This window comes from Solanum pennellii, chromosome 2, assembly GCF_001406875.1.
Source record: "Solanum pennellii chromosome 2, SPENNV200".
NCBI lineage: Eukaryota > Viridiplantae > Streptophyta > Magnoliopsida > Solanales > Solanaceae > Solanum > Solanum pennellii.
The window spans coordinates 26062711-26089816 of record NC_028638.1 but is presented as its reverse complement, the minus strand read 5'-3'; the positions used below and the strand labels follow the sequence as shown (position 1 = coordinate 26089816).

General features: G+C 34.4%; 1 protein-coding gene across 5 annotated transcripts; it reads left to right on the top strand.

Moving 5' to 3' along the window:
• The first annotated feature begins 7474 nt into the window (after nt 1-7474).
• LOC107011304 (calumenin-B) lies at nt 7475-25668 on the top strand. Of its 5 annotated transcripts, none has more exons than XM_027914494.1 (8): nt 7475-8209; nt 8286-8388; nt 8493-8558; nt 16857-17030; nt 17108-17204; nt 18706-18834; nt 18969-18972; nt 25361-25668. In XM_027914494.1, exons 1-6 carry the CDS (start codon nt 7651-7653, stop codon nt 18826-18828), a joined length of 1122 nt encoding a protein of 373 aa, XP_027770295.1. In that variant the 5' UTR covers nt 7475-7650; the 3' UTR covers nt 18829-18834; nt 18969-18972; nt 25361-25668. The 5 variants fall into 5 exon arrangements, 4 of the variants coding, with proteins under 4 accessions (XP_027770295.1, XP_015066221.1, XP_015066222.1 ...); XM_015210735.2 differs by lacking the exon at nt 18969-18972 and adding an exon at nt 24729-24764 and having other exon boundaries at nt 25361-25664; XR_001455860.2 differs by lacking the exon at nt 18969-18972 and adding an exon at nt 24729-24784 and having other exon boundaries at nt 7476-8209; nt 25361-25664.
• The last annotated feature ends 1438 nt before the right edge of the window (nt 25669-27106 follow it).

Below are 27106 nucleotides of genomic sequence, written 5' to 3'. Positions count from 1 at the left end.
GAGTCCGAGTTTGGAGTGTCTTGGAGTTGTGGTGAGCTGCTTGGTTGTTCCGTGACCCACACCTCCCTCTATCTTTTACTTATTCTGTTATTCAGTATTCAGACAGGATATCNGCTTCAAATTTTGAATTAAATATTTGAGTTTTACGAATTAGTAATTAATTTTAATAGATTATTCCTACAAATAATTGAAAATGACTATTGGAGTTTATAACTCAATTTTAAGAAAGGTTTGATTTATCATTGACTTTAGGAGAAATATTAATCTCGAAAAGGTAAAGTTTAAAGAATTGTATCATAATTGTATTAAAGTTGGATTAGATATGTTTTATAATCGTATTAAAGTTGTATTAAAATCATGAACAATACATTTATAATACATATTGCAAAAACTTCACACATTTTTTAGTGATATCAACCAAAATAGTTAATGTAATACACTTGTAATATATTTATAATATAACATAGGCACGATACATTTGTAATACATATTGCAAACATCGTTTTTTTCTTAGTGACACAAATCAAAATAATTTATAAGATATATACATGAATAGTACATTTATAAATAATACATATTGCACACTTCACTTCTTTCTTTGTGATACCAACAAGAATAATTTAGGTAACACACTAATAATACATTTATAAAACACGCACAATACATTTTAAATACATATTTCTATCCTCATTCATTTCTTAGTGATCAAAATATTTTATAAGACACATATAATATAAGTTTTATTCATGAAAAATACATTAATAATACATATTGCAACTGTCACTCATTTTCTTAGTGATACAAATCAAAATAATTTATAAGACACATATAAGATAAGTTTTATTCGTGAATAATACATTTATAATACATACATCAAACTTTACTCTATTCTTAGTGATACCAACCAAATGATTTAGGTAACATTTATTATACATTTATAACACATGCACACTATATTTTTAATACATATTGCAAACATCACTCACGTTCTTAATGGTACAAACTAAAATAATTTATAAGAAACATTAAATATATATTTTATTCACGAGTAACACAATTTTAATTTAGTTTATAGATTATTGTCCCGTCTTTTGTTAGTTACGTTCTATATTTATTCTCAATTCACGCTTCTACAACTTTATTATTGTGTGATACACTTGTAATGCAAATTTAATTCATTTTTGTAGTTTATTATATGTTACTATTAGATAACTTGTTTAATTCATTATGGATATAAGTTTAATTCACTTTATATATCATTTTCTCATATTTCATTAGTTGCTTTTGTTAACCATGCTTAATTCTCTCTTCTAATTAGTAATGACCCTCAAAATGAAGTAAGAAGATCTAGAGGCTCACATGAGTTTCTTGAGTTAGTGACTTGTCAAAATAATGAGAAATAGATATAGAAGTCAGGTTTAAATAGTTTTGAGATCAATCGTCAAGGGACGACCAAGACGTTTGAAAACTAGTCGTTTGTGTGCTAGTGTATTCTAGTGTGTTGTCCTTATTTTGGTGTGTTGTTTGGAGTCTAAAATCAGTGAAAGTGACCAAGTGTCTAGATGATCATGTTTAGGGGTAAAACCTTAAGGTACGAATACCCAAAGACAACCCTAAAGGTCCTTGAGGAGGATCCAAACATTGGTCAGAAAGCTATCAAAAATAGCAGCCATCCACGAGCCCCATTGGCGTGCCGTCAATGGATTGAAGGGGCGTGGGTTGGCTTTGTGAGTTGATACTTACTCTACTCACCAAAGCCTCCCCAAGATACCTCTCTAAAATATTTGATGAGTTCACAACACGATCCGTTAACCCACCTATGGTCCATAGGTGATGGGTCGTGAGTCGCGCCTGTGCATTTTGTTAAGGAGTCGGCCAAGTGAGGGTGAATTTATAAATTTACCCAACATCCCACTTAAGTGATAGACGGTTATTTTATTTATTTTAGGGTATTTTATGTATGTTAAAACAATTAAACCCTCACTAAGACTAAAACATCAAAATCAAACCCTTCCCTCCCAAATAAATTCTCTCTAGAACACCATTGAAGATCAATGTCAAATTCAAGCTAGAAAAGAAAATTTCAAGTGTTTTATTCTTCAATTATCGTGGGCTTTCTACTAGTGAGGTATGGTGATCCTTCATTCTTGAATAACATCTCATTCAAGAGTCCAATCCAAGATTTTTTTTTCCAAAGTGATTCTATGATCAAAAATCCATGTCATGCCCTGAATCTACACCCTGAACGTGGCCAACACTCAATGACCATTATTGGTGTTGGTTATATACAACTGGTCTTGAGCGAACCCTTGGCTTGGCTTGCTTAACTCAGCGGAAATCTTAACTCTACATAAACGAGAAAACATTCCCATAAGAATTACTTAAAATAACTGTCTTGACAAAGATGACACTTAAGTCTCATGACAAAACATCTAAAATGTAAATAAATGGAGAATCAAATCTAAGTTGTTCGACTGACTATCTGTCTATGAAGCCTCTATAATACTAAGATGAAATGTTGGGACAAACCCCACATCAATTTATAAATCAAAAGACTAGAAAGCAATAAAAGAGTCTTCTGGAATACAAGGAGGCTCACCATTGACTCTAAGTGGTCAAGTTAGATCAACGAGGCGCTGGATGTTGATTTTGGTTACTTGCGTCTGCATCATAAGACGATGCAGACCAATTGGCATCAGAATGTTGAAAGTACGAATATGCGAGTTGGAATGCTAAACAACATAGGCTAGAAAGAGTATGAAAGAAACTGGAGAATTTACCTGGCTCAACTCAAATCAACATGACAGACTCATTTCAATATAAAGCAATTTAAACCAAGTGCAATATAAAGAAAAACACTTTGAAAACATGCTGAAAATTCCGAATGTATACAAAGATACAAATAACTCTGAGATATATGTAAAATACAATTAAACTGATGTATATATATAAATACATTTAACTTCTGAAGGAGTTTCTCTAATCCATAACCACCACTCAAGAGCTAGAGTGATGATACAACCTTTTGCCTCACGCTGTCAGGGCCGTCATATACGTTGCCATCGATGTAGAACCTGAACTGCCTAATGGATCCATTAGTCTATGCTAAAAAGCATTAAAGGAATCATCTAAAAAGTATGACTCTTTTATACCAATGGCGGCTACATAGTTTATGTGGGGTGGGAGTTATCTAAACTCTCCCCCATATCGATCCTTAATACTACTCCCAAAGGTATTACTCCCTTCGTTTCAAAAAGATTGGCCTAGTTTGACTTGGAATCGAATTTAAGAAAAGAAAGAAGATTTTTTAATCTTGTAGTTCTAATTTAAGGTTATGTCAAATTTACCAAAATACCCTTTAATCTTGTGATCTTAAACATGTCAAAGTTAAAGTTAAAGTGTTGCCAAAAAGGAAATGAGTCATTCTTTTTCAAACAAACTAAAAAAGAAATAGGGTCATTATTTTTTAAACGGATGGAGTAATATATTAGATCTTATGTTTTTAAAACATACTGACTTCTGTTTTGAGATTAGTGCTCAAAACATAGCTCAAATGCTATCTTGGAAATCTTAGTTTCCTCTCTTATTTTATTTAGAAAGCGATCACTCTTTTATGAAAACTAGTTCAAAAACTCATTAGAAATCTTTCCGTTCTTAACTTAAATGTGAAAACATTAATAAAATTTTAGGGAATACTTATTCCCTTATAACTTTTGAAAATTGAACTCAAACTCTTTACTCTTTGCTTCACTTGAAACTCTTGATCTTAACTCAACTCTTAAGGAGTACTTAGTTCCCTTATATTTCTTGAAGGAAAGACTTCAAGCTTTTACTCTTTACTCTGACTTGAAACTTGAGCTTTAAAACGAAGTTAAAACATTTAATAGAGACTCTTGAAAACTTAAAGAAACTTTACTTTAACTTGCTTCTTAAACTTCTTGACTTGAATCTTATCTTCTTTGACTTTGATTTTAACTTTCCTTGAATTGAATTATGGATTCAAGATTATGATTTATGTTCTTTAGTGATTTGTAGGTGTTTAGAAATCATTTGAAGTGATCAGAATCATCGGAAGGTGTCAATGTACCATAAAAGGACTAAGAAAGGCTAAACTATGAAAACAGGATGAAAAACGTCTATCCGAACGCACTAGTGGCACGCCGCGCTAGCCTTATTGACTAAGGCTTGGTTCTGGCGCACTGGTGGCACGTCACTCCAGGTCCTAATTGATTGAAGCTCCTTCTTGGCGCGACGCGCTTGGCCTTGCCTAGGTGCGTCTGGCGAATTTTTCAACTCGTTCTCTGGCCCTAAATCCCTAAACCTCCATGGTTTCATCTCCAAACCCCTAGGATCATCAATACCTTTAATACCCATTAGATATAAACCCATAACATCATCGAAAACTACTAATCAACATCAACGGGTATTCAATCAATTCAACTAAAAAGGGATTCGACGAGATTATCAAGAATTCACTCCTAATCATGCAATCAATTGTAAAACTCCTGAACTGAAACAAGATTGGTGCACGAATAAATTAAACCAACACAAAAGAGATCACATACCTTGATAGGGATCAACCTCGACTAATTCCACTCAAAATCCTTGGCGTCCTTGGAAAAGTCTTGATCATTCTCCCTTCTCCTTTTTCTCTTCTCTTTTCTCCCAAACCCTAAGCATGGATGAACTTTTCTAATCTATACTAAAACTTATTTTTACCCCTATAAAACCCTTAAAGCTAATTAGGTAAAAAGGCTAGTTTGACCTTTCTTAAATCCGGATTGGACTTTACTTACCTCAACAACCCAACTTTCGAAAGGCATATCTCCCTCATACGATATCGAAATCGAGCAAACTTGGCGCCGTTGGCAAGATCTTTCCAAGGTCTTTCAAACCATATAAAAAACTGACTCTAACTTATCCTGAACTAGAATTTATGTCCGTTTGAAAATGACCAAAAATCAACTTCTTAACTTAGAATTTTTTTTCTTCAAATTTTCCCCTTTCTTTCCGAAAGTGAAAAATTTTAGTTTCATAGCTTATTCTAGGCTACTACGAGTTACGAGATATTTCAATCCCAATTTCTATTCTATGCACGGATTCATTGATAAAGTGTTTTCAAAGTCATTCTAGTAATGAATTAATGTTTTAAGATGATTTTTCATGAAATTCCTTGAAGAACCCATGATTTCCCTAAACTCCTAAATTGGCTCATGAAGTTGGTTTTTGTGATTAGGGTTACATGTTGAAGAAATTATGCCTAGATTGAATTTTATTGGTTCCTATTGTTATCTATATCTATTGATGGTGCATTGTTGGAGAATTGAGTTATGATGACTATGACTTTAGAGATTGGGTAAGTTAACCTAACTTCTTGTAAATATTGGAATTATTCTTGTATGGTTTGATCCACTTATGGTGCATGTGCTTATTTGCTAAATGTGTTGTGATTATGGCCTTGAAGGCGTAAGATGATTTAGTGAGTAAGGAGGTGTCTTATGAAGTTATGAATGTGGTTCATGAAGATAGAATGGGTACTAGAGTATAATGTGAATGTAAAGTATATTTGTGTGTGGGCAATGATGAATGTAATAGGATCATGTTTAGAAGATAATGTTATGAATAATGGTGGTTATGTGAAAGCTTTCTCACATATGCACACATACACATGAATGAATGAATGAAACAAATGAAGTAATGAATGTGAGTTTATTGAAAAGTTTTATCAATGGTACTCTAATGAATGAATGGGGGATTTTGAGATGGATACTCTCACATTAGTAGAGGGGGAGTGTCTAGTAGCAATCTCAATATTCCTTAGAGCTTTCCAATGAAAGAATGACAGCTTGGGATGGATACCCTCACGTTAGTAGAGGCTGGGTATTCAGTAGCAATCCCTTAACCTATAGTGAATGAATGTAATGAAAGTCTAATACTCCATAGGGATTAATGCTAAGCACCGAGCGAATATGATTGAAATGAGTACTCTCTTGTGAGTAGAGGCCGGGTACTTGGTAACAATCTGTTGAGATGGGTACCCTCACGTTAGTAGATAATGGTACTTAATAACAATCTCCCTATCTCTTAATTATGCGCCCACATAGGACTAGCTAGTGGTTTACCATGTAAAGGCTAAAAAAATGGCCCTACCTTACGCAAGTGGGGATCTCTCATCCGATAAGGGTTACTATCGGGATTTCATGTTAAGCTCTCATGTTCTATGTCGGTAAACAAAAGAATGTAATGAACTAGGTCTTCCTAAGAAAGTACTACTCAGGGCAGGTGGTGGAATGTGACACGAACTATATATTGCACATGTAGACATTTGAAGGGAGTCTTGGTGTGTCCTTGTGATATTAATGAAGCATGTTGGTCTTGTATGATGTTAATGAAGCATGTTGGTCTTATATGATGTTAATGAAGGTATTATGACTTGTTGAATGTGATGTGTCTAATCTAGTGGCGGAGCCAGACATTTTATATAGGGTGTGCAAAATATAAAGAAGCAACTAACAAAAAAATTTAGCGAGTAGGTCCACATCTAACTTGCTTAAGATAGCGACTTTCACAATTGATCATGAATAACGTAATATATAATATTGTTATAAATGCTAATAAATAGAGAGTATATTCGAAATAAATCCAGCCAAGTAATTATTTCTTTTTAAAAAGTGTTTATTATAATTAAATAGGGGTAATGATGTATTATTTTTTAAAGGGAAAAGGGTCTATTATACCCCTCAACTTTGCTATTTGGAGCTAATATACCCTTCTTTATGAAAGTAACTCATATATGCCCTTACCCTTATACAAACGACACACATATACCCGTACCGTTACAAAATGAGCTCACACATACCCTTCATTTAACGGAAGTTAAAAAATTAGCCTTAAATTTATATTTTTTACTTTTAATTTTTGTTAAAATTATTTAGGGGTATATATGATTCTTCTATCAATGTTCAAGATATATTTTAATTTTTTTCATATATAAATTATTTTTTGACTTCTTTTATTATAATTATTAGAGTTTCTTATTCTTATTTTTTCTATTATTCCTTAGTTTAAAGAAAAAAATTCAAACTATTTTTTTTGTCTATAGTGTAATTTGATTTTTGTACTCGAAGAAAAATTTGGTTATCTACAATAAGTTTTACAAGAATATTAGTAAAACATAAATAAATTTGATTATCAAAATAATAATTCTAAATTAGTCATTGAAAAAAAAAAGTCCAAAAAATATGTTTGACGAAGATTAAATTTACTCATATGGGATTATATTTTTTAGAAAAAATAAAAAAACATTGGATTAATTTTTTTTTTCATTTCCATTAAGCCATTTATTTATATGAGTCATTTTCGATTTTAAATGATAAATTTTTTTGGGTATGCAAGACTTTTCCCTTTTTTAAAGAAAACTTTGAAGCCTTAATAGACGTCATACTCATTTTTTGTAATATAAGAGGAAGAGGGGAGAGTGTTTTGACATGGCAGGAGTTGATTGGTGTGAAGAATGTGCCACCTCCTCCCTATTTTAGATCTTGTATCATACCTAATACAATCGTCCCAATCTGAGTCCAATTTGTCAACTATTTGTAGGCGAAGAAGATCGATCTGGTTCCCTTTGCTGGTTGATATTTAGATGAGGAAATGGGGAAAGCTTTAGTGATTATCTACATCACAGCTGCTGTGCTCCTTCTATTCCTCATCTCTCACTGTCCTTCTCCTTCCAACAAACCTAAGCGTCATCGCCGACTTAAATTGCGCTCCAACTTCACTTTTGACTCACATTCTACCCACTATGAACATATTCCCTTTGACCCTTTAGTTGCTCAAATTGAACGCCAACGTGAGGATAAGGAATGGGAGAAGCAGTATATTGACACCCATCATCATGAATTAATACATGAACCTGCTCCTGGTCAAGAATCTCAGCCTGAATGGGAAGACTTTATGGATGCTGAAGATTATCTCAATGATGAACACAAGTTCAATGTAACTGATAGACTTGTATCATTGTTTCCCAAGATTGATGTCAACCCATCTGATGGTTTTGTCACTGACCATGAGTTGACTCATTGGAATCTGGAGCAGACCCGGAAGGAAGTGTTGCATAGGACTCAAAGAGATATGGAAGTTCATGACAAAAATCATGATGGTTTTGTCTCTTTCCATGAGTATGAGCCTCCTAATTGGGTTCGGAATTCAGGTTTTGTTTCTTCCCATTGATTTAGTAACTCACCGCAATCACTGTATCAAATTTTTATGTGGTTATGGTGCAACAGATAATACTTCTTTTGGATATGATATGGGCTGGTGGAAAGAAGATCACTTTAATGCGTCAGATATAGATGGAGATGGGCTTCTAAACATTACTGAGTTCAATGAGTAAGTTATTGCTAGGCTAGGAAAACCTAACCTCCTTTGCTTAATACTTCCGTGAGCCTCATTTGATCATTCCAATAACTTCTTTCTTTATTGTCATTTCTTAGCTTTCTACATCCCGCCGATACGACCAACCCAAAACTACTTCACTGGCTCTGCAAGGAGGAAATAAGGTTCAGTAGCTTTTTTTTAAAATAAGAGCTTTATTCATTTTTTTGATTTTTTTTCTTCACTATAAAGGTCTTCTTTTACATGTTGTTAATGTGCCAATTGCTATTTGTTGTACCTACTATCAAATCTTCTTTTCATTTGCTCTATTTTTTGGGTGTCATGATTTTTCTTGCTGGCTCGGAAGTTTAATCAGAACAATATGTAGGAACCTTTAGAAGAAGTCATATCAAGTGAAACAAGGGTTACAAATGAAAAGAAAGAGGGAGGTTCGGGAGTAAGAAATTTGAAATTACATAACAAGAGTTTATTACTTGAGTGGCTGGGAAGATATAATAGGCGAGGTGATGAAATCTGGGAAAAGCTATGCTAATAAATGCTGTTTATGGTAAGAATTATTGTTGGAAACAATACCCTCCACAATCGAGAACAACAGGGCATATTTCGGAAGACATTGATGGGATGTGCGATGAGTTTTTACAGTATATTAGATTAGAGGTGGGTAAAGGATGCATGATTAAATTTTGGACAGATTTCTAATATGGGAAGCAGGTATCCAGACTTGATCAGATGTTCTGTGCTTAAGGATGGATATGTTTCCGAGTTTCATTCCATCTCTGGCTGGAACTAGAATTCAGACTAAATGATTGAGAACTGGAAACTTTCTGTCAACTTACTCAACAATTGGATCCTATTCAAATTGATTAAAACAAGAAGGATGCACTGATTTGGGTAAATAGCAAGGAAAAATGTTCTCTGTTAGTGACAACAAACTGTTGTTACAGCGGAATGGTCAGGGAACATCTACTTGACTTGGAAGATCATCTGGAAGTCTAAAGCTCCCAGTAAAGCTCCCTCCCTTTGATGGATTGTCACTTGGGAGGCCTGTTTGACATAAAATAATTTATAGAAGAGGAGTTTCACTTGAAGTAATAGATGCTATTTATGTGAAGAAGACCAGGAAACAGCGGAATATCTGTTTTTGCATTGCAAAATTTCCTGAGACTGCTGGGATTTGCTTTTAATGTAACTGGTGTTTCTTATGCCCTTGAAGATTAAGAACATAACGGATTGCTGGAAAAGTCAAAGCATGTGTAGAAACCTGAAACAGATTTGGAGAACCATTCCCAGATGCATTTTTTGGACTATATGGCTGGAAAGAAATAAGGCTTGCTTTGAAGGAAAAAGGATGCAGGTTTCTAGAATTCAGAACTCTAGCAGTAGGTTAGATAGCTGGATCAGTACATGTATCTCTTAATCTTGGTAGGAGGAATTACTTGATGTGTTGATGTTTCTTGTGCTATTGGTTTTTACTTTTCGGTACCATCTTGGTACTTCATTAATAAAACTTGACCTTGTAAAAGAAAAGAAATACGTGAAACAAGGCATTTTATATGGTTCTTTTCAACTGATCTGACCAGTTTGATATTAGGAATAGTCGTCTTTAGATCACAAGTGACCTAATTTTCTGTATCCTGTTCCTGGTGGTATTAGAATGCTGGTATGTCGGGATAGCTAATCTGTCTTTCCAGGAAAATGTTTTTCTCCAGAAAATATTTTAAGTTCAATTATTTTATTCAAGCTCTTCTCTAGGATCCATGTCTTGGGAAAAGAGTCGCATGTATGACACTGCTAGAAAAAAAGCCACGGTGAATTCCTTCTGTACCAGGAGTTGGTCATATTATATAAGCCTTAGTCAAACCCTTGAGATCAGCAGATTCTTCCTTCCTGATTCAGAGCAATAAAAGAGACACTCAAGCTCTCTCAGAGATAAGTTTCTGGGGCTCTGCCTCCTTCCAGTATTTTGACAATAGACCTTCTTGTGGAACATTTCTTGTCACCCGCAAGAAGTTTGCCTACTTATCCCCCTCTTTTAACTGCATCGCTGCTAGGGTCTGTCTGCAATACATTTCTTATGTTTGAGTTTCCTTTGAATAACTTCTTTATTTTTCCCTCCAGCATATCCGATTTCTCTTTGTTGCTATGGTGGTCTAAGCTCCTTCATCATACTTTTGGGTTGATATAATCTCTACCTAAACCTGATTCTACTATCTTTAAGCTTATTTTACTAACTTTTACTGTCCTTTTTGGAGGTCTAGAAGTTGGATCCTTGTTACCTCCGATAATTATTTAATCTTCGCTGTGTTACCTCTCTGGTATTCACTTTTTTGCAGCTCATTGAATCTGGGAAAAGAAGAGGGCAGTCCAGTGCTCTAACCTGCATGTGGTCTAGAGAAGGGCTAAACCACAGTTTGTTTATTGTACACAACCTTAGCTTGCATTTTTGTAGAAATTCTTTTCCCACGGCTTAAACCCATAACCTTTTGGTAACATGGCACCAATGGTTATTATCGTGCTTCAGCAAATCTGCGTGGAAATTGAATTTTTCTCCTCATTCCACTTTTGAGTGTTATGAGTATAGTGAGGTGATAACCTAAGCAAACAACTTTGTGCCTCAATCAGGATAACCTTCAAATGTCGTTATATTTAAATCTATCATACAGTTCACATGTTATAAAGAGAATCCTGTTCCCGCACCACGAAATGCTTGATAGCTGCCCTCATTCCGTTTCTCCTTATACTTTCTTTTTGAGAACTGGTATTGTTGTATTCCTCAACATTAAGGATATGTGGGAGGTCTCTGTTAAAATCCTTGTAAATATTCTAAAATATGTGTAATTAAATAGGTACTTTAATTTACTCCTTTTTTGATTAGGTATTCATTTCCTTTACTTTTTAGGACATGCAAGCATAGTTATTTAAGCCCCAATAGCTGAGGGATTATCAATACAGTTCTCTCTTATTTTCTCTTCCACTTCACATGTATCAGAGCTAGGCATTTCTCAATTCTTTGTTTCACCGATGTGGGCCCCTATTTATATTGTTCACGCTTCCAGTTGGCACGAATGGGCGCGCGGGGTTGTCATGACTAAAAGATGGACGTGATAACACTCGTCTAATCCCACCAAGACAAGTCAACCTAAAAACTCACTAATACGAAAGAAAATGCAGAAAGCAAGTCAACAATAGCACAAGTGCGGAAAACTTAGCCAATTTCATTAACACCTTTTAAATCTTGTTGTCATGTGTGCAAGCAACTAATGTATAAATATAGAATTGAAAGATAAATACAAGTTCAATGTCTTTGTTTCTTGAATAGAAGAAAGCTTAAAATAAGGAACAAGAGGGCCTCTAGGATGACAAAAAGCTACCTCTCAATGTTTCCTCTGAAATCCTTGGATAAAGATGAAGAAGAATGATCACAGTGGTCTAGGCTCGGAACCTAAAGAAGTGTAGAAGCAAGTATTGAGTACGAAGGACACGGTACTTAACAAGTAACCTACTAAAACAAGGTACAACTAGCTAGAAAATGAGAACTCTTTTCATCCCAATCGAAACGCCAAGACTACAACCTCCATATAAATCACCCCAACCTAACAATTCACAAAGTACATTTCTCAAGGTTTCATAGCATAGTTTAACAATTGTAGTTCATCAATCACAAGTATCTCGATCGTCAAATATCAATCGAGACTCATGCAGAACACCCACAGTCCAGGTACTCGTCGACAATGACCTCGACATTACAATATTCGCTGATAAAGACCTCCACAACAATAACACTTGCCAACAAAGACCTCAACATCAATAACATGCATTGACAATGAACTCAACATCAATAACACTCGCTGGCGAAGATCTCAACATCAATAGCACTTTATAGCAAAGACCTCGGTATCAATAGCACTTGTTGGCAATGACCTTGACATCAATAACACTCGCCGACAATGACCTGGACATCAATCACACTCACCGACAATGACATTTGCATTAATGCAATATATCTCCTCTTTGTGTTTTAGAACCAATGCGAATAGGATTGTTCACAATATAATGAAAAGGTAACAATCACAAACAATTCTCATCCACAACAATACTATCAAAGTATCACGTCAATCACCGAATCAATATCAACACTCAAGGAATTCACAATGCACAATCAGCCATTAGCAACGCATTGCCTTTTTAATTAACTCCGTCTTTATCATTAAGGTGAACCAATTTGAGAAATTAAGCCATCACCTCATTCCCATTACTCCCCAACACATACAAGAAAGAGAGTTCAAGATTTCACAAGTTCCAATAAGGTTCAAAACTTCACTTGCCTTAATTCAATCAGAAGTCAATCCGTGACTTGAGCTTTTCCTTTCCGAACGATATCCAAAGCCATATAATCTAATCCAACAAGTAATCACAATACATTTCAAAAATGACAACACTCATATCATACACTTTGAAAAATGGGTCAAAACAACTCAAAAACCCAATTTTGAAATAGATGTTTGAATTCGAAAATCATTACTTGAATACATTACCCAAGATATTTGGAACTCATTGGTGAAAATCATTTCAAAAACGGATTAGAATCTACTTTAAAATCTCTCCATTTTTACTTGAGAACTCAAGTTCATGAAAACCTTCACTTTGCCATTCAATATTTTCATTTTTTTGATGTTAAAATCCACAAATGATCATAGAGAATTGAAGTTTTAGGGTCACAAAGACTTACCCAAATGATTTGCTACGAAAGATCTCTTTAAAATCTCTTCCAAGGTTTTCCAAAACTCAAAATGGGGTAAAGTTGAAATTCCAAAAAAAATCATCTCTGAAGTTGCGCTCTTGTGAACTCAGGGTCGCCATGCAATTATCACAATCGCGACCTTGGTTCGCAAAAGCAAACCCCGAAAAGTTGGTGGGCCTTCACTTTTGCGAGCTAACCTTCGCTAATGCGAAGGTTACAAATAGCGAAGGTTACGAATGCGACAATCGCTTGGGAACGTGACACTAGCTTCGTTGAAGTGATGCTCGCTAGAGCGAGGTGTCCCTTGCTAAAGCAAAGCACACAAGACATCATAAAATCAACCAACTCTCAACTCTTCGGAAGGACCCTCGGGATTTGTTCGAAATCCGGTAAACTTAATGTTTCAGACTCGATGAAACCATCAAAATATGAGACCAAGGTTTCCTAGACCCAAAACTCGTGAAAGTCACAAAGAACCAACTAACGCCTAAAAAGGCTAAATCAAGTTGATGACCTCTGAAAATTCAGCCAAGACCTCTTAGGCCTAAAATCATCACCATCAATCAAAGGAATTGTCCGAAATTCGATTCGAGCATCCACACCCCAAATATTGACCAAAAAGTCAACCCAATGGCTAAATCTCAACAATATCCAACTTACAACCTCAAATCCACAAAATGTCTCCAAAACCAACTACTCTCTTAGACCAATTTTCACATTCCGGAATTGAAGGAATCAAAGAAATTCTATTTTGATACTCAAAACTCCAAAAGACACCAAAACCAACTTTGCTTTTACCAACTTTAACTTTTCAAATTCAATTTTTTTCATAATTCACCACTTTTTACTCAAAACTCGAAACTGATTTCACAAACCAATCAAAAATGACTCGGGGTCAACATTGGGAGTGCTAAAACGATAATTTTACGGGAAATTTCAAAAATGACCTTTTAGATCTTTACAGGGGTGGTGGGTGTTGAGTCTGCCACATGAGCTAAGAGATGGGATAATTCTCACCTCTTCAACTAGCTTTTGGTGTTGAGTTAGGCCCAAGATCCATTTTCTCAAGATAAAAAACTCAGTAAGTATTAAACTAAGAAAAATAACATATTACAAGGCTCCTTATAGATCTACAAGATGTTATGAATCCTCTACACACTGTTCTTTACCCAAAAAATAAAAAGATAAAATACAATTCCATTTTTCCGTTTAACTTTTTATTTCTCCTTTTTGTTCTCTGTCCTTTTCACCGTCTTTCTTTCCTTTCCGTTCACGAAGTCAAAGGGCTAATTAAGCCATAGAATATATAAACTCATCCGCATGCCAGAAAATTTAGATCTTTTAAATTGTTTGTGAACCTAATCGTGTATCATCGAAGTGGATTCTTCAACATTTTGAGGAAAATAAAAGAGATAAATTTGAGGTGGTCACTCAACTTAGGGTAGTTAACTTATGGTAGCTCACTTAGAAAGTTACTCAACTTTGTTTTATAACCTATAAGTCACTCAACATAAGGTAGTTCACTTAGAACGTTACTCAACCTTTTTTATAACCCAGAAGTCACTCAACTAATTGATATTTCACCTAGAATATTACCCTACCAATTAAATAATTTTTTCATTAAATTTTTTGAAATGAGATTTTATTTTAAGCTAAACTTTTAAGAAATAATATATTATTATTCTTCATTCATACCATTAAAATAAAATCAAAATATGCTCTTTGAGAAAAAACCGAAGAAGATATAGTATTCCATCCTATAATAAGAGAAGGATAGAAAATATTAACCACCAAAATTTATTCATTATTTATGGATGAGAGATAAGGGGAGATGATTAATAAGATATTAAAAGGAGCTATTCCCTGATCTATGTGGACATTATTCATGTTTATATATTATCAACTATATTTATTATATAAATTGTTGTTTTTAAAATGTTTAGAAAGTTTGGATATTAATGCAAATAACTATTAGAAATTTGAGTTATCTCGTGAAACTCTCTAAGATGAAAGCGACTGGATAAATATATATTTGACCATATAATTTTAGTGGGTTGGATTCAATGGGGCGGGTCAATAAAATGGTTATAATGAGTATCTTATCGTTTCTTAAAAATTAAGCTTAAAATATGAAAAAATCATTAAAATTGGCTGGGTAACTTTCCAGGTGAAATACAAATAATTAAGTGATTTTTGGGTTATAAAACAAAGTTGAGTGACTTTCTAAGTTAGCTACCATGAGTTAAGTGACTTTTGGATTATTAAATAGAGTTGAGTGACTTTCTAAATGAACTTCCCTGAGTTGAGTGACCATTTGTGTATCATGAAGTATTAAGTTCAGAAAAAAATAATAGATTACAAGGCTCCTAATAGATCTATACGATCATCTCTATCCTCTATATATACATTATTATTTATGTTAAATTAGGTCGTAGTAGACGCCCTCAGGTCAGGGAAACTATATTGGAAAAAATAGCAGTTCTCTAGTCCGCATCCTGGACCTGGTTCACACTTGAAAGCAACAATTCGTCCTTCTTCAAAGAGATAAAGTCATGCGGCCCTTCAAGATAGAGGCTTCCATTATCGTTAGAATTCCGAGGCGGGGGTCTTACTCACACCCCAAAAGTTAAATCTAAGGGAGGAGGATTGCCCAAGCCTTATAAGGAGTTCACTCATTTCATTAACCACGAATGTGCGACTTTTGTCATTCTTTAACACTCCACCTCTCGCCCAGTGCTTAGCATATGGTGCGTGGACAATTTTTTATATTTGGGGCCCAATATTGGGTGAGATTGCCCTGCTTTGACACCACACCATGAGAAATTAAAAGAAGAAGAGATATTGGGAATAAAATTGTTGATTATTCTCTCAAGTAGATGTGAGTTAAATACTTGTTACAGATTATGTAAATAAAGAAAGATAATAATAAAATATCACACACAATCTCCTAAAAGCTTAATTAAAGGGATTATAGGAATACCACAATATCCTGAAGGCTTAATTAAAGGGATTAGAGAATATTTTCATATCCGGCCTATCTAATTATACCATAAGTAACACACCAAAAATAAAAAGACACAACACAATTCCATTTTTCCTTACTTTTTTGTTCTCTTCTTTCTTTCCTTTCAAGTGTAGGGAGTGAAAAGGAAATAGAATTAGGTCATAGAATTATATAACTCATCCATATGCCCGAAAACTTTGATCTTTTTAGTGGTGTGTGAACCTAATCATGTATCATCGAAGTAGATTCTTCAACATTTTGAGCAAAATAAAAGGATGCTAAAGGCAAATACGGCTTTCAGCTTTGGAAGATAATGCAGGAAAAAAAAGAAACAAAAAGAATTGTAAACAATGACTTCAGCAGCTCCAGCTTAAAGAAATTACAATTCTATACAAATAATCTAAAGCTTTTAACATTCTCCATGAACAAGCTCGTGATGCTTCTTAAGAACTTGTACAGTATCAAGCATAAGTATAGCTTATAAGATAAATGTTCCATTGGTATATGTGCATTAAAATGTAGGTCTGGTAAATTACTGGAGATTCTACTAGTTTTGAGTTTTAAACTGTTTTATGCCTTACAATTTTTTATTTGCTAATCTTTGGTTTTGTTAGTGAACATGCTTTAGAGATAATTTACTGTAGAGAAGCAGTCATTCCTAGGTGAACACTGTTTATAATAATTTGATTTCTTTTCTTGCTCTCCTTTTAATTTCAGGGAGAGAGATAGTGACAAAGATGGTAAGGTTAATTTCAACGAGTTCTTTCATGGGCTGTTTGACTTGGTAAGAAACTATGACGAGGAGAGTCATGATACTTCTCATCATCCTGAGGATTCACAAGAGTCTCCAGCCAGAAAGTTGTTTGCTGAGCTTGATAAAGATGGGGATGGGTAAGAAACCAGATATCCGTTTCAGTAATTGTTTTGAGTAAATTCATCAACAAACCTTTAAATTTGATTTTATGCAGATATTTGTCAGAAGCTGAATTGCTACCTATAATTGGAAAGCTTCATCCATCAGAGCGTTACTATGCAAAGCAACAAGCAGATTACATCATACAACAGGTAATTTTTACTGAACTGAAATGCCTGATTTAATAGAGTGCCGAATTGACGTATTACTCCTTGCTATTACCAACTAGTACTTGCATGTTTGCATTATCTTTATTTCTTAAGCTATAACTAAACTACTGCCCTTGATTTGCTTTTTGCTTGGTTAGGAGCTATAGGTGGTATAGCTTGTATTTTGGAGGGAAATTGCTTATTATACTGCTATTTTGAAGGGAACTAGCCCGGTTCGTGCCATTTTTATTATAAAAATGGTTTCTTTTTGGTTTCTCTTCAAATTAATGTGGAGGTTAATACTTATTGTTTTAAAAAACCTTTGATCATTTTCCATTCATCTTTTGTACTTTGAAGTCTCTCTCTCTCTCTCTCTCTTTCTCTCTTTCTTAAAATTCAGGTAGAATACACTTGTTCTAATTTCAAGTTCAACACGAACTTGCAAATTATATTTGATATATTGAAAATCGAATTTATACTTGATAAAATTTCAGACACGTTGAACCTTTGAGTTTTTTTTTTCAAATTTATATCCAGATATAAATTCCAGTATTTATTTTATTTATTTGGTTATTCACTTATTTGCTTGTTCAAATATTTTAATATTTATCTTCGAAGTATGAAATACAAACTTAAAAAACTCAATATAGTTTCAAAATTGTAACTAAATAAAAACAATTAAACCAAACTGGCCCTATCTCGGATTGGGCCGAACCGCCTTTTTAACAGATTGTGGGATGTGCCCGCTTGCCTCCCTTGAAAAATTAGCTCAGCCCAAACCAGGCCCATTAAAGAAGCAAGACTTTTTCTTTCTATAAGAAATTACGTAATCAGGTCCCCATTCTGGAATTGACGGGCTTATACTTAATGGGTCGGGTTGGTCCTGGCCTGGTCCACTCAACAAGTCCATTGTTGAATAATGTTAAGTTTGTTTTTCTCAAGAAAGGATTACTGTCATCAAAAACTATTTCTGCCTAATCAGGCCTTCAGGAGCTATTTGCTCTTAGGTCTAAATTATCTTCTTTAGAATATATTTCTGGATGACTTGGAAGGTACACTATTCACATATAGGTCTTGTCAACAGAGATGCTACATTGTAGTAACAATTCAAACAATTTAGTATACATTAATAAATCTCGTGGGAAGTACTTGTCTCTTGTTATTGGTGAACATTACAATGTAGTGGTGTGAGTGTCTGCTTTTTTTGTTTTAATTTTATGCATCTATTTAATCGAGATATTTCAAAAAAAAATAGAAAGGAATTGCACAAAAAGTTCCCAATGTTGTTCCCCTTTGCAAACTAGTGAACCTGAAACCATTTAATGTGATTGAGTCTTTAGCAAATTTAAAAAGTTTAATATCGGTGGATCGCACTATCGTGTGTAAAACTGAACTATTTCAAAACATAATAGATTCATAATGCACCTCATTCTTGTTCGCTGATTGTTCTTGGATACTGAGTGGGAAATAGTGTGTTCAGTGATTCTACCATGTTTTTCCTCAGGCTGATGCAGATAAAGACGGAAGGCTTACTCTGAAAGAGATGATTGGTAGCCCGTATGTTTTCTATAGTGCAATATTCAACGAGGATGATGAAGACTATGAAGACCATGATGAGTTCCGTTAGTTCAAGGTATGTAGGATCTATCCCTTTATTCTTTTGCTACTTTTTCAATGACTGCCCTTTCTTTCCTTGGACTCCCTAGTTCGCTCCCAATTTATGAGCTATTTGTTTCATACGAGTTCATTTCATAAGATCTAGACAAGGATGGTTTCATACTCTACTTTTTTGAGAACTGGTAATTGTATTCATCCGCATTAAGGATATGTTAAAGACCTCCAAAAAGATTATCAACAGAGAAACTACAGCCCAAACAAATTGAACTTCATTTTTCACATTTGCTGGTTTACACCAAAGTGAAATTTTAAGATGAAAGTCCACTCCATCTTCTGCTATTTCTTTCCTTCCATATTGTCCACTAAATTTACGATGGAACTGCTCTCCATCATCTCTTCAGCGACTTGCTAGCCCCTCTCCTAATCCAACAACTTAAAAGGTTTGCTTTGTGTACTGGCATAGTCCACTTGTTACCTGTGAGGCTAAAGAAGAGTGACCACAATTGAGCTGTCACTTTACAATGCAGGAACAGATTACTGTCTGTCTCTGCAGTCTCAATTTTTTTTCTGAAGAAGGTAATCTGTATTATGAACAAAAGGAATACTCAAAAAAGTATTCCAGTAATACTTGCAACAAAATTACAGAGGCAGAGGTGTCCCTACTAATTCATATATAATCTAAATACTAGGAATATCCTCTTTTCTTGAGGATATTCGTGTTTACACCAAAAAACGAAAAGGACTAGTTAGTTCATCTTCAATTTCTGCAGAGAGCAACTCTTGTTTTCGAAACATCTCTGGTTCCTTTCTATCCATATAGTCCACCAAATGTAGGCGGGGACAATCTTCCATCTCTCCCAGTGTCCCGACTGATTCCTATCTCTATTCCAGCAAGCTAGAGCCTCTTTGATGCTCCTTGACATAGTCCAGCTTATGCCTCTTAAATTGATGAAAATCTGTCATAACTTCGCAGTCTCTCTACAATGTAGAAAGAGATGATTTATTGTCTCAATCCCACATTCAGAAAAAGAGCACCTAGAGCAAATTTGACGACCACTAGGGCTGGGCATAATTACACCTAGAGCAGATTTGACAACCACAGGCTGGGCATAAATACCGAAAAATGGAAATACCGAACCGAACGAAAACTAATGGATTGCTTTTCATTGGTGGGCCAAAATGAGGAGTACAATATTCCTTAAAGACGCCTCATGTTAAATTGGGTTCATCTTGAACCAGTTGATGAACCCACAGTTGCACTTCCCCTACAATGTGAAAAGCAGTTAAACCTACTTTTTCTAGGTTGTTTGATTGTTTCTATGCTGATTATGGGAGAATTTCTCACAATGGTGAAGCCAAATAAGAGGATCTTCACTTCCATCATAAATAGGAAAGTCTAATTTACTGTATCTGGGAACAATACCTCTTCCTCCGTTATTGTCATTAGTACCAAATTATTCTTGTTGTTTCTTCCTCCAAAATGTACCTCTAGTTGTTCACCTGCCTTGCTGGTTCATTGGACCAAAACAATGCTATTGTCTCCAACTTCAACTCCCTTCGGACGTACCGTGATGCGGATTAAGGTTTCAATTTGCTGCGGTAGTTGCTAGAATTTGGCGTCCATCCTGGCTTCTGAGGCTGCTCCTTTTTCTTCATTTTGAGTTTGGGCTCGTTTTAACAGATTTCTCGCAACTTTGTCTCCACCGTTTTTTCCTTGATACCAATTTGTTAAGATTCCTAGTTTTGGATCGACTCACTGGACGATTAACTGAAAAGTCAGGTCCAATAGACAGGTCTAAGCCCCTGTTCTTGTTCCTTGACTTGCCTATGATTGCTGAAATTTGCAATTTATTTAGGGAATTGCAAACCTGGGAACTTGTTTGAGAAAGTTCCGAATCTCTGGAACTTGATAAAATCCAAGTTATTTTATTAATAACGTCAACTCTCTGAAATAGAGGTTTACAATAGCAAGACTCCTTATAAATTAGAAATAACAGTCCTATAAAACAGAAATAATAAGAATCCTAATCCTCTCAGACAATTCTGTTCGACTAAAACAACTAAAACAATAACTCAGAAATATTAATCATTTTTGTGTCTCTAATATTGTTTCCCGACAATACATGTGCTTCAAACTTAGATTGGCAACTTTAACTGGGTAGGGACTGATATCCCAACAACAACTCAAATTTCAGTTCCTGAGGATTTTTGCAAGTTATAGCAAAACTGTCCACTGTTCAAAAGATCCACCCATTTTTTCCTCCTCGTAGTGCCGCGGGTATTTCTCTAAGTGATAAATTCTTTTGTTTGTCCATCACTTTGCAAGTGATTTTCTTATTCGAATGTGGCCATGTGGCTTTGTCTTTTAACTGTATTTTAATGATGTACATGCAGCTTTGACACAAGTCAGCATTAGGTGTTACTTGTATTCGTGATTAATACAAAGTCGATAGTGAGGTTTCCTGTAACTGTGCCTTGTGTTCAGTATTACTTGTCGCAAAATATTTCGAGTCCCTAATAAAAAAGAAAACGACTAAGGGCTGAGTTGAGTGAGAACCTTGATTGCTGTACAATGACATGAATTAGAGTACATTGTCGTAACAACCAACCATCTCATGTAAAAGTTGTTAGACAGGGTACACTTTTAGGGGTCGTTTGGTAGGGTCAAGGGTGGATAAAAAGAGAGTTGAATATGGTGTATTAGTAATGCTAACATTATTAATGCTAGTGTTTATTATGCTGCATTAGTTATCCTTGAGATTATTTCTTGTGCAGTTTTTGGTTTGATGTATTAAAAATAATATGTATTGCATAATTTTCTTAAAAAAGTTATGCCTACAAAAATACCCTCCACATATATGGTGGAAAGGATGTGGAAATTTTTTTGAGGGCAATTGTGTCTTTAACCATGCAAATGCATGCATTCAACCCTTTGTTTTACTAATGCCTTACTAATACCATGAATTTCATGTATTAGTTATACACACCTTATATAATGTATAACTAGTGTATGCATAGGTTGAAAAAGTGTACTAAACAAGATACTAGTAATACACAAAACTAATTTTTTTTTTTTTGGAATGCACTCTACTAAACGTCTCCTTATTTATTTAAATTATTTCCTTGACATGCTATGTCTCACGTGCAGGCTTGATTCTTTCTTTATGAGTGAAGCCCATGAAAAATCCTTTTTATAGTGTCTGGTTGTGAGATTTGAATTCACCTATGTTTGCTATGATACTAATATTGAATTGTGTGATCGTCTCATTAAAAGTTTAAGGTGTTAAGAGTGACCACAATCTTATATATTCAAACTAGTCTTTTGGTACACTCTTTGCGTGTATACCTGTATTAATGAATGTAAAACTTAAAAAAACAACATACAATGTGCTTGAGCTACAAAATAAAAAATTGTAAACAAGTGCAAGTTCTTGGGATATATGTGTCGCTTATCATTATATCAAATGAAAATAATACATTATACAATGTGCTTGAGCTTCAAAATAAAAATTTGTGAACAAGTGCAAGTTCTTGGGATATATATGTTACTTATTATATCAAATGAAAATAATGCATTCTTACTCTTTTTTCGTTAGTACTAGCAATCGGGATATATATGTTGCTTATTATATCAAATGAAAATAATACATTCTTACTCTTTTTTTGTTAGTACTAGCAATTAACTAAACAACTAAGTTAATTTTTGATTCATTTTCTAAATCAAATCTTGTCTCATTGTCTCAAAGGTTTTGCCTCATAATAATATTGTGCTGAGACAATATACCTCTTTAATCAACATTATTGAGTTTCATAAATGTAGTATATACACATTATTTTATTTAAAGGGCCTTATTGTAGTCTTCTAGCAGAGAGTACTTCTTGAATTTAAAAAGAAAAAGAATACTGTTGGAGAAGGGAATTGAATGTCCACAATTGGTTATTGGGTTGTTACTTGTTGTACTACTAATTTTAGTAGCAAATGAAAAATGGAATTGAAGGAAAAACAATCAATAAAGAACACAGTTTCCCAAGATCCATCAGTATTTGTTTCACTAGTCAATAATGTCATCGCATGCTATAAATACAAGCTACACTATAAAGATTCACTTTAAATCATAAATGAGTTACAGAGAAAGATTGCTCCATCAACAATATAGGATCTTCTCACAAGTGCTGAGAGTTTTTTTGAAGTGCCAATGATGATAGATAAGTGTATTTGTTTAGAATTATTTGTGGAGAAGGGAAAAAGAGCTGGTGTCTTCTGATAGAAATCTCTTATATAATTTTTAACAGTGTTGGATGTTGTCTCATCCCCCTTTTATTTATACTAAAGATAATAACATATGTGTGTGTCTATATATATATATATATATGTATATGTATGTATGTATGTATGTTATTATCTTTATAAATAATTAGGGGAAGAGACAAACGGGTGACCCATATCTAATTTCCTACAAGAACAAATAAATTTTGTTAATTTCAAAATTTTCAATATTGAAAAAAGTAAAATGAAAGGAATTATTGTTATGTTATACATAGTTCAAATAATGAGAGGATTTAGTTTTACATAATAAAAGTCTAGATGATTTTAAAATCTTAAATATTAGGACTTCTTAAATGGTTCAAATAAGGAAAGTGCTAAATATTAGGAAAAAAGTTAACAATTTTGCTTTCTGTAAAATCTACTTTTAAAGGGTAAAAAAGTCTTATCAGCAATTCACATAGGGAATTCATGCTTTTATAATAGTGTTAGATAGATAGATATCAGTCTTCAACACTTCGAATCAGAGATTTTCAATTGTCCTGCAACCATTTTTTCCCCCTACTATCATAGATCTATAGATTCTACTAATACAGTTGGCTACTTGTCTTGCATTTATTAGTGGAGGTGATCAGATGCTCTAATTGTCAATTAGTTCTTCTAAAATAACTTTTTTGTTTAGATGTCAGTTCCATTGATCTTGAAAAGCAGGGAATATTCTTTTTGATGTGTTTTTCTAGGGTATTCGGGTAGAAGGTTAGTAGGTAGTGTAATGTTATTTTGCTTAGGGTGATTGATGTTTGCCAGCATACTAGTTGTATTACCGTAGTTGTTTTGATGTCCATTATTATTTACTATTGTTTTCAGTACTCTATCGTAGTCTATTGTTTATTGTGTTTCATTTTTGCATTATTCTTGTGTTGTTGCTCCCTTCTGGTATTTCTTGCTATATTTTCTTCTTTGCATTTGGAATTGATTCATCTGAGCCGAAAGTCTTTCGGAAACAAACTTTCGACCTCCATGAGGTAGTAGTGTCTGTGTACAGTCTACCTTCCTCAGACTGCACTTCGTGGTATATTGTTGATATTGATGTGTTTTTCTAGGATGCACCAGTGAACCTGGGAATGTTGGAGGTGTACCTAATTTAGTTTCTTTTTCCTTTTTGGGACAATGGGGTTACTAGGGGAAAATTGGAAGTTCAAGAAATCTTGTAAGTGCTAATTTCAATCTTTCAAGTGTTTGAAATACTCCTTGCCATGAAATGGAAAACTAGAGTGTATATTAAGTTAAACCGATAAGTAGTTGTATTATCTATTTTTCTCCAGAAATTTTCTTCTTCAGAACGTTTATCAACAACCATAATGTGCAAATTTCATTTCTTAGGCAAAAGCACCCCTTTTTTAGACATTCAGTTCCCCTATTAGGCTACTATAGGGAAATGCTAGATAACAAAGCACACTACTTATCTGCTGCCCATACCTTAGATGATACTGCTATCGATATTTCCTTATTTCTAATTAGAGTGCTAATTTCGACTTATATTACTTGATCATCACTCAAAAATCTCAACCTATCTGTTATTGTCTATTTACAGATATCTGCATTACTATCTCGAATTACATGATGCACTTTGTTTGTGTTTGCAGGATGGTAACACGTCTCTCCTGCCCTCAGTTACTCGTGTATGATACTTTCCAGTTAGGTAGATGTTTGAAATTTTTATGGTGGTGTCACCAAAAGATATATGTGGTGTGACATCAACGTTTTATTTATCAGATAGTTTTCTTTGTAATCACCATTATTGACGAGATCATGCTAATGCATTTGCATATTCAGGATCTACCATTGTTTTATTGAGGAATTTTAGTTGGACAAACTTGATAAGCACAAAATTTGTTTTTTCCAGCCAATTTCTTTATTTTCAATGTGAATAATTTGTTTTTATGGTATCCCTTTGCAAAGGCTAAAGTTAGTTTTTTAATCTCACCATCAAAGCCGCTTGAGATCTTGTTATGCCGTCTGTTGCTACCATTTTTCAACTGATGTGTTGCTGGAGGATCTACTGATAAGTTTAGTCTTGAAAAAATGGATTCTTGTTTTTTATTAGAAGAGTTGTTGTCTAGTAAATTTATTGGCAAGAAAATAAATTTGAATAATCAAACAATTTCTCAGTTTTTACTAGGACAATAGAACACAGTTCAATTTGTTAGTTTATAAATTTGAATAATCGAACAATGTCCACAAATACTTCACTTCCCTTTGTTTGATTCATTTGCAGATCAATAAATATTTTCCTCAACCACGACGCTGGGTTCACTGTTGTTGTTGCAGCGATTAATTCTATGTCTGCGGTGGATTGAGCCATAATGTGCTGCTGCATTGAGCACCACGGAAACATCCCTGAGCCAGGATTGAAACAATATCTAGATGTGCTCTTCATGTTATTTGTTCAATCACTACTAGAATACCCAAGAAGTTTCAAATCTAGTTTTTTATCTAAAAAAAACTTGACACTATAATTACTGTTACCTTTGATGTATCTGACAACTTACCGACTAAGTCTCTGAAGTATTTTTCCTTCACGTTCTATGCTCCGTAATTCTTGCTTAGTTTCTCTTTTTTGTCCATAGGAGTACTCATCTCCTTGCAATCTTATGTTGAACTTCTTAAGAATTTCCTTAGCATTTCTTTTGGCAAATGAAAATTTCATCCTGGTTGATTTCCATATTAAGAAAATAGGACATTAGACCAAGGTCAGTTATTTTGAAGGCTTGCATCATGTCTTGCTTGAAATTCTTGATATGCTTTGTATTGCTTCCTATAACTAACACATTATCCACATATATAGACACAATAAAAATATCATTCCCATGATGTTTAACATAAAGAGTAGATTGTGATTAACTATTTTCAAAGCCTAAGCCCAATAAATGTCCATCTATCGACCATACTACCCTAGGTGCCTCTTTTAAGTCCATGAAGTTCCTTTCTTATCCTGAACTTTGTCTTCCTTTTACTTTTTCCACAAAGCCTTGGGTTCCTTGAAAAAATCCATCAAAGGATGTTGATTTGACATCTATCTGGTACACTTTTCATCCAAATTGTGCAACAAGAGCAAGAAGTAACTTGATTTTGTCAAGCCTAACTACTGGTGTGAATGTATCAAAATAATCCACACAAAAAAATTAAGCATATCCCTTGATTACAAGCCTTGCTTTATTCTTGGTAACTAAACCATCTACATTAAGCTTGATTCTAAAAACCCATTTCAACCCAATTATTTTTCTGTCTTCAGGTTGATCAACAAGCACCCTAGTCATGTTTTTTCTCAATCATAAACAACTCCCTTCATTGCATTCACTAATTTTTCATCATTCTTGACTTCATCATACCTAATAGGTTCACATACTGCTACATTGCATCTGTGATACATATTAGTTAGTTGTTGAGTACTTTAACTTGTAAATTATCCACCATTTCATCCTGTCGTGAGAGTGTAACACTCCGGAATTTAGTAGACTAAACTAGAACCAAGAGCTATGGTTCTAGAGTGTGATGTTGAGAATTTGAGTCGTAAATGAGACTTTTCGTGTTTAGAATTAGGGGTGTAATGGTTGAATGTCAAGACACGTGTTAGGCATCATAGTTTAGGAGGTCATCTATGGTTTTGTATGGGGTCTCAAGGGCAAAGGTTAAGGCCAAGGGGGCAAAGCATTATCCAAGGGCTAAGACTGCCCAAGCCTTCGCCAAGACTGCCTCATGACCACGACCACTATCATGGCTAGTGGTCTTGACTACGGACTATGAAGTGGCTTGTGAAGTATGAAGTGGCCTGTGAAGGTCACTTATTCTCATGAGGACTATCATGGCTAGTGGTCTTGACTACGGACTATGAAGTGGCCTGTGAAGGTCACTTATTCTCATGGGAGGTCATGGCTGAAGGCAAGGCTACTGCCTAAGGGGCCATGACCATCACCACGGGCCGTTGGCTTGACCACAGACTGAGTGAGGTCTTGTGGACTTC

Excerpts from the sequence above, each read along its gene's own strand:
- LOC107011304 (XM_027914494.1), top strand. The coding sequence starts at position 7,651 with ATGGGGAAAGCTTTAGTGATTATCTACATCACAGCTGCTGTGCTCCTT. Across the intron at positions 8,389-8,492 it reads AACATTACTGAGTTCAATGA|CTTTCTACATCCCGCCGATA; the intron begins GTAAGTTATTGC and ends GTCATTTCTTAG. Across the intron at positions 17,031-17,107 it reads CTTGATAAAGATGGGGATGG|ATATTTGTCAGAAGCTGAAT; the intron begins GTAAGAAACCAG and ends GATTTTATGCAG.